Source organism: Pelecanus crispus, chromosome Z (assembly GCF_030463565.1).
Source record: "Pelecanus crispus isolate bPelCri1 chromosome Z, bPelCri1.pri, whole genome shotgun sequence".
Taxonomy (NCBI): domain Eukaryota; kingdom Metazoa; phylum Chordata; class Aves; order Pelecaniformes; family Pelecanidae; genus Pelecanus; species Pelecanus crispus.
In genome coordinates this window covers 53,861,342-53,873,780 of record NC_134676.1, presented here as the reverse complement: position 1 = coordinate 53,873,780, position 12,439 = coordinate 53,861,342, and the positions used below count along the sequence as shown (strand labels likewise).

Sequence of the window (12,439 nt, the reverse complement as noted above, 5' to 3'; positions counted from 1 at the left end):
AAGGGCAAGCTGGAGATGAGAGCATCACCTTACAAAATGTGAAGTTCTGGGCTCCAAATAACCCTGCAAGCTCCAAAATCATTGCTTGGAGGAAGCTCAGTGACATGAATACATCATGTAAAAGTTTTAAATCATTCCCTGAAAGTGAAGTCCTTCAGGCTAGAATTGATGTTTATGTTTATTTTGCTTTTCTTGTGTTACTGTGCTGCCTTTGATTTGGGGAGTGTGTGTGGGATCGTGAGATAATAGGTTTTGATAACACTAATTACGGAATGCTACATTACTCTAGACTGGTAGGTGAAAAGTTTTATACCATCCCATGTTTTAGCTTTTTTTAATCTGTGCCAGGTGCTAGAGGAAAAGTGAATTTTAATTAGTATTTCTCTTTTTGAAAACTTCACTTGACTTTCTCATTTTGAAAGCAGCTGCGTCACTCCTTTCAATGAGTTCAAAAGCACACACATGCAACAACCTTGTAAAGTCTTCTTATGACCCCAGAATCACAGCTTTAAATTCTGTTGTCTCTTAGACCCTATTCTCCCCTCCTGTTTTCCCACCCTGAATGGCCACAACTTGGTGTCTTTATAGCTAGTGAAACTGTTGTTGGTGTAGAAAAGAATTACAAGTCCACCGGGGCAGGGGGGGGAGGGCGGGTAAAGCATAGTTTGGGGAAAACTACTGCTTTTTGAAGAGGCCAAAGAGGAAGTTATGAGATAGGATAACTTTGGTGTTCAGGGAGAAGCTGAGCAGGATGGAGTATTTTCTTGGGCTGTAGAAAAGATCTTGTGAACACCAGTGGCATGTGGATTGGCCAAAAGTGAATGAACAGAGGAGCTTTTGCCACCTTCCAGAAACCCTAAGGGAGTTTGTATTTCTGTAGTTGTCTTTGGATGTGATATTACCCTCCTTGGTAAAGAAAAGGGCCCATTGGCTCAGATCCATATGTGGATTGCCACGTCTCACATTCCCCTAGCCTTCATGTCTACCATCTGAGATTCAGACCTGTTTTTTTAGTTAGTTTGTTTTAATCTGTTGTTAGGGATGAACCTGCATGAGGAGGATCAAACTCCTCCTTTAACCTGCAGTCTGTGAGGAGTAGCAATACTAAATTTCAGTGTTCTAGTTCAAAAGGCTAGTTGAGTAACAAAAGCCCATAATGAGGATCTTCTGGTGACCCTCAGCTTAAGGGTCAAATTTGGGGTTTCCCTTGTGTGCACAGCTTAGAGCTTGGGGAACCACAGTGGATGAGTGTTACGCACATCGGATTCTGGCTCTGTCAAATAACTGAAATTAATTGCTGCTCTGTTAAACGTCAGTGCTTTGTTTGAGAAGCGGACAGTTTAAAAACTCAGCAAGAACATTTTCAGTACATGCTTGTATCCGTGATCTGAACTGTGGGAAGTGTGACACGACATGAATGCAGATTTTGAATCTGAGCTTTCTGAAAGCTGTGGGTGTGTTGGGAAGTTTCTGCCCCTGGCTGAACTGCACAGCCTCTTCCAGGAAAAGGTGCTGCCTTGCTTACCCTCTCAGTCCCCAGAGAGATAGCTTTAGATGTGATGGTGAGGATACTAGCTCCGATTTTTATAGATCCAGCAGGGTGGTGCATTGGGAAGCACCCTGCGGCTTCCCTGTTTATTACATTTCTAGCAGCTGTTCCTGGCTGCTGTCAAGTACTGAACCAAAATGGACTTTTGGTCTGGCTGATTTATGGCTGGTTTTGTGTTCCCAGGCTCTGCTACTCTGACTTGTAGATGGAGTCTCATTTGCCCCAAAACCTCCATTCCGATCCCCTTCACCCAATAAGCAGTTACATTTGTGAGGACACCTGCATTTGTAGCCTTGGAGGATTAATGCTGTCATTGCAGGAAGAATTGTTGTCTTGTGGTTTTTGTGTTGGACCAGCTTAGCTCCCATTCCTTTATAGACAGACTGCCTACCCAGTATAGCAGATCCTATTCCTTGTGTGGGTGGTAGTGCCCAAACTGTTGATACATGGGCCTGATATTTCATAAAATTTGTTAAGTGAGTGTTGTCCTGTCCCTACAGAAGAGCGGGTCGTTCCCATTGAAGTCTGCCGTTCCAAACTGTCGAAGTACTTGCAGGGAGTTGTTTTCCGCTGTGATAAGTGTACCTTTACCTGCTCCAGCGATGAGAGCTTGCAGCAGCACATAGAGAAGCACAATGAACTGAAACCTTACAAATGCCAACTCTGCTACTATGAGACCAAGCACACAGAGGAGCTGGACACTCACCTTCGAGATGAGCACAAGGTAACATCCAAATACTTTTCATTCATAGCAGTCTACTCTTTGCAAATGTTGAATTAGTTTACTTGCATGTCAGCTCTGAGTAGCTAACTTGACATTGGTTTTTTTCTCCTCTTCCTCCCCAAATGTGGAAACTAATCCTGTGTTGGACTTCACTTCCTCTGTTTCTTATTATTTCTTATTTTCTTTAGAAACTCAAATTGAGGGTTTCTAAAGCTGTTCAGATCGATCAGAATTGGCAGACTGTTGTATGCAGAGCATGATTATCTGGAAAAGGCACTTGTGTATGCTAGGTTTATTTAGAGGGGGAAAAAAAGGGTTGTGAAACCCTTTTTAAGGCTCTGTGATTCAGCTTCTCTAAAAGGCAGGAGATTCCAAACATAAGATTGCTCTGGCAACTTCAGCAGCGTGACATGCCATGCATATTTTAATAACAAAGAGGGCAATACATCCCCGTTTACATTTAACAAGGGAAAGATAAACAGCAAGTATAACCAGGTCCTAAGTTAAGACTGCTTTGGAGTTTTTGTGGAGTGCCTGAGTGCAGACCTGATCCAGTCTTTGAGAAGTCATTAGAGGCTTTCCACAGACTGTTAGCTTTGAATTTCTGTAACTGTGAGAGGCACTGTAGCTGAATTTCTGTAGCTGAGAGACACTTAAGTTCTAGAACTGAGATGTGTTTTGGAGTATTGTTAGAGTGCTGCTTTGTCACATTTCCAGGGGAGGCAGCTATATGCCTCCATTTGTTGGAGCTGAGCTGCCCGGGTCCTCACTAAAAACTCACTCCTACTTCATTGACACTACCCTTACCGCCAAATACATTTGTATTGACATTATTAGAAGCAGAAGTCCCACCGAAACTTTTTATGCCTAAAAAATATTTGGCTGTCTTACAAAAACAAACTCTGTAAACTATTGTTGGCCTGCTGTGTTTATCTGCCCTATTCTTTATTAATTCTGGAGAGTCTTCTGCAATACACACGGTACGTGAGATGTTCCACGCCTCCTAGTCATTACAGCAAGGTGCCTGGCATATCCAGGAGGCACTATTCCTCATTCTTTTGACAGTGCGTCAGGCGGGGAAGATCATTCCCTTACTTAGCTCTGCCTTCTGATCCAGACCTGCAGTGATGGTGCCAGGAGTTTAGGGTATCTTTTCCCCAGTTCTTTTTTAGTAATTTATATCTCACTAATTTGTGTCCAAGTTCTGGGCTCAGATACCCAAGTGATATATTTCACCTTAAAGAGTTCCTGTGCATGAGCTGAGTTGAATTAAGTGCCTTGCATGTGGTCTTGTGTGTTTAAATCTCAGTGGGTAATGCGTTAAGTCAGAGAACCTTATCACAGCTGTCTGTACGGAGTAGTGCTAGGAATCTGCACACCACTGCATTTAGGATGGTTTGCTATTTGGAGATATACTACAGTCTAATTTGCATGCTCCTTAGGTTTATTCACTTCCCTTTCCCACAGAGGGATAAAAAATAGTCAGCAGGTGTTGATATTTCATTCAGCATCTTGCAGGAGGTGTTGTACTGCACTCATTCCTCCATCTCCATCCTCTCTGCTTCTGTGGCTCAGTGCCTGTGCTGCTGGAGGGCTGTCTCTTTGCATGAAAGATGAGTCCAAAATCCTTCCCAGCAGTGATCAATGAGCTCAGAGGGCGCTTGCCATCCAACAAGTATTAGCCCTAGTGTCCTGGTCATGCTCCACGCTCTCCGCCTCTGCTGTAAATCTGGACTGCTCCACTACTGTTTCTGTTGGATGTGGTGGAGTTCCTGACTTCTGTGCCCTAAGCTGCTCCTTTCATACTGCTGCTGTGAACTGTTAAGTAGCTGGTGCATTTCACCCTAGGGTTAGCTGAATTTGACTGCTGGGTGAAGTGTTCCCATTACAGTCTGTGTATCAGTTTGCAAAGCACTTTGCAGCCCTCCGTAATGAAAATTAATCTGTTATTAATGACTGAAAGTGTATGGGGCACACAGCAGCCATGTGCTTAGTAAAAGACCCATCCTTTCGTGAATGAAGCTGAAAAAGTCACAAAGAATTTTCCTTCAGCGTGGATGTGCAATAGCAATGTTTGATCACAGCGGTTGAATGGTCCCATAAAAAGAAGATACAAGTTAAAGTGTTTTGCATTTCTTGGAATTTCTTTTAAGACATCAAAACCAGGAAGAAATGAGGGGGGTTTACTGAATGTCATTAATTTTTGAAAACCAAAAATAAGAAATGCAGAATAAACAGCACAAGAAGAATCACTATCATTGAAAAGAAATGAGTGTTAATTTGATTAGGTGACTGCATGTCACCTCCAGCTGAGCAGGCTTTGGGGTGTACTCGATTTTGTTTTCCGTATGTGATGATTTTTCTGATTAGCTGGTGATTGTGCTGATTGCTGACAGAAGTGATTCTTTCAAAGGTGAGTCGTAATTTTGAGCTGGTTGGACGGGTTAACTTGGACCAGTTGGAACAAATGAAGGGGAAAACAGAGAGCTCCAGCAGTGATGAAGAAGAAAAAGAAGAAGAATTAAGCCCCAAGACTGAAGAGAGAGGTCAGTGCAGCTTGCTTTCCAGCACCACCACTCCCCCACCCCACACCCCCCCCGCCTTTTGGCACTGCAACATGCCCCACCAGTCCCACCAAGCAAGGTCAGCTGTTGACTCTACAGCGCATTCCTGTAGAGCCATGCAGGCATGCCAGCAGGAGCAGAATGGGGCTTTTGTGAAGACACTGCTCCTGGGGGAATCTCATATTTCTAACCCTTATTACAAGTTTTTGGTCTGTTAAGAAAATACGTACTATGAGAAAACACAGATAGCATCTGTGACTTATCTGCCTGTGCAGATAACATCTATAAGGGCTTGGAAAACTATATAAGTGGAGTATTTTAGTGGTCTGTCAGATTTTGTTTTGGTAACCAATTTTCAGCTTTTCACTTGGCATTGTTCAAGTGAGGGGTGAAGGGGTTGTGGCCAGACTTTTTTATGGGCTGTTACTCTGTGCCCAGCATGCCTTGTCAGACAGAGTCAGTCCTGTTGCAGTTGCTGCAGTTGGCAGCTCTGGAGCCAGGGTGGGTCCATGCCCCACCTGTACCATTCTGTATTTAAATATGTGCCTAAGTTCATATCTAAGACTAATCCCGCTGACTTCAGCAAGGCTAGGCCGTGTGCTTGCTAATGCTTTTGGTTTGGTCGAAGTTAGATCAGCGGGGAAAAAGTAAGTTCTCTGTAAAGTGAACTAAGAGTTTCGTGTCCTTCCCTTTCAACAACCTTCCCCCCATGAAAACCAGGTTATTGCAGTATCTGGTGTAAACTGTGTGTTGTCTAGTTTGCTCTGGTGCACAATTCATCATTCAAATGCAGTATGTTCGCAACTCTTTAACATCTTTAGCCCTGTGATGTCTGAATGTCAGGTTCCTGCCATCACCCACCTTCTTGATGCTGATGACGGCAGTTAGCCAAGTTCTGTGTACTTTAACTAAAGATATGCCACCATGTTTACCTCCTGAATTTTCAGCTTTCAAACTCACTCAGGAGTTGTTCGCAAAACGTGTCTCCCTCCATCTTTTCAGACCTTGAAAAACTCCGATTTCTGGATTCACAGCTTGTTTACAGAACAGGAGGAGCTCAGATCACGCTTCTCACCTTTTAATAGCAAGACCCCAGCATCTTGGCTTTTGTTTAGTGTCCCTGCAGCATAAATTCAGTCTGCGCTTACCACCAGCACTTCACTTCAAGTGTGGTTAGTGGTAGTTTTTATTTAAATGAGAAAGGAAGCAAGTTGGATAAGAAACCATTTATGTTTTAATGAAAAATATCCTTGACGAGATCTCAGGTAGAGCAGTAGAAAAATTGGGAGGAGGACCTAAAGGGATGTTTGTTCTATATGCATTTCAAAGTTCAATACTAGTAACTCGTGTGCAAACATGCTTGTGTGTCTGTTTGGGGACAGCTTCAACCCTCAGAGCTTCATGGCTGGAGCAATGATTGTGTAATGATTTGACTAAAGGACCAGCTCACCTTAGTTGCAGATGTAGCAGGCTGATTAATGTTTTGTATAGACCCACAGCTAGCAGGGGATGAAGAGTCATGCTGTCCTTGTGAGGATTACCTTAGCATTACGTACAGGCACAGGTGCTGAAGTGACCTTGGAAGCCATGGTATCTAGACCAAGAAGAAGGTGGTATCTGCCAAGCCTTACAAATCCCTGTAAAAGCACCATGGGGAAGGGGACAGACCAAGGTGAAGTTCATTGTTTAAATTGGCTTTAGGTAACACTCTGAATATGTAAAAATACCACCTTCTATGCTGGAGATTTTTAAATTTGCAGGGATAATAGGTAAGTGTTACCCCATGTTTCATGTGATCAATAGTTAAGCAAGGGACAGTGTCCTAATAATTCTAAGTTTTATTTTGTACTTTTTTCACCTGTGTCTGTGGTTTTTTAATCTATGACTGGCTAAAATTATTTCTGCATGCTTGTTCAGGTGACCAGTCTAAAAAAATCATGCATATTTCCAAGTTTGTTTTGCAGCTATTCTTTCCTGACTGGCCTGTAGGGTCAATGTTTCACCATTGTTATTTTTTCTCCTTTTTAATCTGTTACCATTTGTAATATATTATACTAAAATAGGTAGAAAATGCAGAAAACCCTTATGCCTACTACAGCAAGGGTATTTAGAAAAGATCCAGTTGTATTGACTATAGTTTTCTAGACAAGTTGTGGATTACCACTATAAGGTGCAAGATGCAAAGTACACTTTCAAAAAATGTCTCAGTGAGACAGGAACTGAAGGTGTGGTTGGATGCTGAGTTGCGTGCTGACATCTCCCTATAGATTTTCAGAAGATAGTTCTAACACAAAAATGGTTTTCCCTGTTAGCAGAGGACCAGGCCTATGGTTTTAAATATAGCCTGTCACAGTGGCTAATGCTGTCAGAGCTTTCAAACCGCATCAAACTGTATAATCCTGTATGCCACTGGGTGCTTTTGACAATCTAGCCTTTGTGGTGTTAACAGGAAGTGGGATTTGCTGAGAGTGCCTCTGTGTGCTCCAAGTATCTGGAAGCAAATGCCATCTGAACCCCCTGAAGTCTGTGACTTTGGCAGAACCGTGATTTCTTCGCATGAGTCAAACAGCTGCCTAGATTCACCACTTTCACTTCAGGCTGGGATGTGCAGTACCAAAGGTGCAAAGAACGGTGTGTTCCTTCTCCAAATGGGCTGTTGGACAGTGGACAAAAGAAGGGCAGCAGAGCTGAACTGCTATCTTGGATGGGAAAGGAAGGGAGTCGTTGCCTGCTGGTAAAGGATAGCAGAAAATATATTGACCTGGGAGGAAGAAGGATGAGGGGGGGAAAAAGAGGGTGTCTGGCATACACCACGGAAAGAACAGCTCCTCCTGGTAGGGACTGCATCCCAGAGGGACTGTTTATCTTTACTGACCTTTATGCCTTGGTCTTAGCAGAAACTGGAATCAAGAGGTGTTTTTCCACAGTAGACAAAAATAAATGTCTTGTATATGTGATGCAGGAAAACCGCAGAGAGGTCAGATGTCTGCAGTCTGTTACCTCTCTTCTGCAGGCCCCAGAGAAGAGCAGCTTCTGATACTCCTCTAGGGAAGCAGTCCAGATTCACAGCCCTAGAAGCAAAACTGTTTGGGAAGTATGGTGGACACGATAGTGTTTCCTGAAGAGGTGATGGATTTACTAGAGTAGCACTTCCTAATCTTAATGGGAGTTGCAAGTGTAAATCATGGACTGGTTTGGGTTAGAAGGGACCTTTAAAGGTCATACAGCCCAACCCCTCTGCCATAGGTAGAGACATCTTTCACTAGATCAGGTTGCTTAAAGCCCCTGTCCAATCTGACCTTGAACACTTCTAATGATGGGGCATCCACACCTTCTCTTGGCAACCTGTTCCACTGTCTCAACACCCTCATCTCAAAAAATTTCTTCCTCATGTCCAATCTAAACCTACCTCTTCTGGTTTAAAACCATCACCCTTTGTCCTGTCACTACAGGCCCTGATAAAAAGTCTCTCTTGATCTTTCTTATAAGCCTCCTTTAAGTATTGAAAGGTCACAGTAAGGTCTCCCTGGAGCCTTCCTCCAGGCTGAACAACCCCAACTACTCCCTATTTGAGCAAAACAGCCTTTATGTTGCATATCTCCTCTCTGCAGAGGCCCAGAATAAACTTCCTATTATCTGCTATACAGTAGGTATGTTCTTCTGCAGAACAGCAGCATTTGCCTATAAAACTTTTACCCTCCATGAATACTTGTGCCTGTACCATGACTAGTCTGTGTGTTACAGTATGTTTATAAATTTGTACCACGTATAAGGTGTTATCATCCAGATGTAGACTGAACTAATGGCATTGACTGACTTTCTGGTGTTCCTCTTGACACAGCACCTTGCTTTGTCATATTTAACCACATAATAAATGACTGACAGTAAGAAATAGAAAGTGTGGGTTTTTTCTTTCAGGGGGAAAAGGCAAAAAATGATGTTCAGAACCGTTCCATGTAGAACTTAATTAAAGGCTAACTAGTGAGAAATGTGTCACAAAAAATACATTTACAGGACTTAAATTTAAATATGGATAATAGGGAATGTGTGGGCAATTTTAAGTTCATAGGCTGATCTTGAACAGAGTAAATCTGAGAGTGAAGAAATCAAGTGAGCAGGGATCAGAACCAAAATGAAGCAAAATCCCTTTTCTTTTATTATGTAGTTTGGGAGGAGTCAGAAAGACATTCTGTTGATTTCTTGCTTAAGATAATCCCTGCTAAGGAATTAATGCTCTGAGCAGATGGTGCTGTCTCATTTCCAGCAAAAGAATCAAGTGAGATAGTCCATGCAATTATTTTTAATGGCTTGTGTGGTGATCTTCTTAATTTGTGAGAAAACGTTTCGTCTTTGTTAAAGCTGGCTGTGTTCACATGGAGCTTGGCTGTCAGAAATACCGCTCCCTGAGCTGCCAGTGACTTCACTCGTATTACTAGGTGCTTGACACTTCTGCAAATGAGGCCCCAAGCACTTTGTAGAAAAGATTAGGATGGGATGAAACACCTATGCAGTTAAAATGCAGGACTTAACCCATGAGACTTCAGATGAAGGGGTATCTATCCATTATGAGGATCACATGTTAAATATACCAAGTCTTTGTTTCTGAAAATTTGTACTACCAATTCAAAAATTATAGATGGGCTTTAGTGGGTTTTTTTATTTTGCTTTCAAGCCATTTCAGCCCTAAACCTTGCAGTTTCGGTTTTGAACTAAAACTCCACAGTCTCTTTATTTGTTGAAATACAGGAACAGGGAGTAGTAACTGATTACCCTTATTTACAGAGATGCTTTAAGACTTAGGATGGGATTTGTCGCTTGCAGTGTCACTTTGTTTTGGGGGAGTTGTTTTTTCACAAACACATTTATTTGATAGGTAAGTCCTTTTGCTTCTCAGGGATGAGAAGGTGCAGCAGAGGGGATCCAAGTAGGATCACAGTGGTCCCCTCTTGCCCTGGCACTTCTGAATTCATGGGCTATGCTGTTTTTTCCAGATCCCGTGATGTTTCCTGACAGCGGTGCTCCAGAGAAACGCTTCCCATGCGAGTTCTGTGGCCGATCGTTTACAGAAGGCTCTGAGTGGGAGCGACACGTACTGAGACATGGCATGTAAGTTGGTTTACATTCCTTTGCCAAACGGCCAAAGGTAACAGTAGACCTCTGTGCATTCCCCCCACTCCATTCCTTGCCTCCCAAAAAGCCCTTTGATGAAGGAAAACACCGTTATATGAAGAACAATTCCGTCTATCACAAGTGTGGATACAGTCATCAGATGTCTCTGCATGGGAAGTTCCCGTTCATCCTTTTTAACTCTGCTGCCCAGGGTGGCTGTGGACTGTAGGGCTTAACTGTGATTCTAAATCTTAAGCTTGTCCCAAGGTGAATACCACTTGGCCAGGATTAACTTTACCCGAGTGTACTGTTGATTTTGCCTGCCAGGAATGCAGCATAAAAATGGCAGAAAATTACACAGAATGTTCTAGGAAGGAACTGAGGGGTTTTTTCCCCTTTATTGTTACATCTCTTTCACATGCTTGCCGCTACACTTGCATAGCAGTGCAAAGAATTACGTGCAGAGAAATGCCGAGACCTCCAAGGGAAGTAAAATCAATCTGAATGAACTCCTCCTAAAATGTATGTAGTGAAGTTCACTAATTCATCTTGATAGTAAAGATCTTTGTCTTTCTGTAGCACTTTGCACACTGTGGTGTGGTACGCATCACTGATTAAGATAGGCATCTCTGTAACAATCATTTTCCTTCTTTTGGTGAAGATCTTGTTGGTAGCAGAGATCTCTTCACTGACCAGAGTTTCTTCAAAGAGTAGACTTCGTTCAAGCTTGCTGACATGTGGGAGACATTTGAATATAATACTGTAGGTTGTTAACTGTGATGGGATGAGAAATACTACTTCTCTTACCCTTAATCTTGTCTGCCTAGATATGAGTACTTGAAATGTTGCAACCTATAAAAAGTTTTATTGCATCCTTAACTCTTTGGGAATAGTACTCTTCTCCTTTGTTTGATGCCTTGTAAGTATTGTTTACAAGGGACTGGGGAAAGGGGAATAAACTTTTAAAAGTCAGAACTGGGGTTCTTCCCTCTCATCTCATATCTGTCCCAGTGTAGAACAAATAAAAATTTGGTTTCAAAGCTAGAATGTCATTGGTCCCACCAATAGCTTCATTCCACTGCCTCTCCTTTTTGAGCATGAGGTGGCAATGGTGTGGCTGCTTGCATCTGTCTTTTTAGAGAGTGATCTTTCTCCCTCGTGTGATAACACACAGATTGGCTTTGCTGTTCTCTATATTGACTGTAAGTGTTTCTGTTTTCTGCCTCTCGGCTTTCCAGGGCACTGAATGAAAGCAAGCACAGAACCAGTGAGGACAGCCAGCCAAAGGAGGACATAGAAGAAACTGTTAGCACACTGCCAGAAGAAAAAGAAGGCATTGAGAAAATGGTGGTGGACTATTCCCACAACAGTGAAACAGCAGTCAACATGGTAGCTGCTGACAAACCTCTCCAAGACAACTCGGAGGCCAAAAACGAATAAGCATTTGGTGTGATTCTAATCGACGTACTTGAACAGTGATGAACGGGGGGTGGGGTGGGTGGGTGGGGTGGGCAGAAGGAAGAAATAAAGCTGCTTTTAGGACTGAATGATCTATTTTCAAAGCACTGGTACCTGTGTGAGTGTGTGTATATTAAAGTTATTTAAGTGATGGAATAAGTGGCTCCATTACATCACTGCATCTTTTCTTCTGGATCTTGACAATGGGAAGTTACATTCATCTTGGACTAATGAAGCAACTCCCCGTATTCCTACATTACACATCGTGCTTTGCAGTGGAGACTTGGATTGTTTGTGAATGGAAGCGTCGTGAGCATGGAAGAAGTGGGGGGGGACAACTTTTCAACACACAAATTTGTGTGCATTTTTCTAGTTTTAATACATAACGCTTTTCCAGACTGAATGCAACTGCTTTAGAAAAGAAAAAAAAAGAGAAAAAAAAAAAAAAGGAAAACAAAAACAAAACAGAAACTGCTTTGCTTAAAACAGTCACCTGTTTCCTAGTACCTCAGAATTAACCAAGGGAGATCTCTGCATTTGTCAGTACTACCTGTTGTTGTTGTGGTTAAATGTAGAGAGACTGCTGGGCAAGGTAGTGAATGGAGGAAGAAAAAAAGTTTTAAAGAAAGGAAAACAAATTGTGCTTAAAATCCCAGTGTGGGTTTTATTTCTTAAAATACTGTGATTTTTTTAATTATTTTAGTAAAAAAAAAAACAAAAAAAAAGAGAGAGAGACTTTAATTCCTAGATAACTGTTTGTGAATTGTCATCCTTTATTCCAGGTAAGCTGTTTGTTAGTATTCAGTTATAATTTTAGGATTTGATAGATTTCATGTGACTGATTGTGCGGTTTTGTTTGCCACATTTCTTTTCTATCAGACTGAGGTGTTACAAATACAGCACAATTAAGTTTCTCATGTAAAATGAGTATTTCTTTTCAAGGGGGGGACAGGGAAAGGAGACTAGATCTTGTGAATAGAACTTTTTGTTGTTGTTGTTGTTGTTGTTGTTAATTTTAAACATATGGAAAATAAC

The 12,439-nt window shown here is 42.1% G+C and overlaps 1 protein-coding gene across 2 annotated transcripts in view; it reads left to right on the top strand.

Annotated features, from left to right (window-relative positions):
• The window catches only part of ZNF462 (zinc finger protein 462), a 49,639-nt gene extending 38,253 nt beyond the window's left edge, over nucleotides 1-11,386 (top strand). For both annotated transcript variants that reach the window (XM_075726829.1, XM_009486725.2), the window contains exons 9-12: nucleotides 2,050-2,273; nucleotides 4,687-4,819; nucleotides 9,829-9,943; nucleotides 11,185-11,386. In XM_075726829.1, the coding sequence (XP_075582944.1) occupies nucleotides 2,050-2,273; nucleotides 4,687-4,819; nucleotides 9,829-9,943; nucleotides 11,185-11,386 (674 nt within the window). The remainder of the gene's footprint in view (nucleotides 1-2,049; nucleotides 2,274-4,686; nucleotides 4,820-9,828; nucleotides 9,944-11,184) is intronic.
• The last annotated feature ends 1,053 nt before the right edge of the window (nucleotides 11,387-12,439 follow it).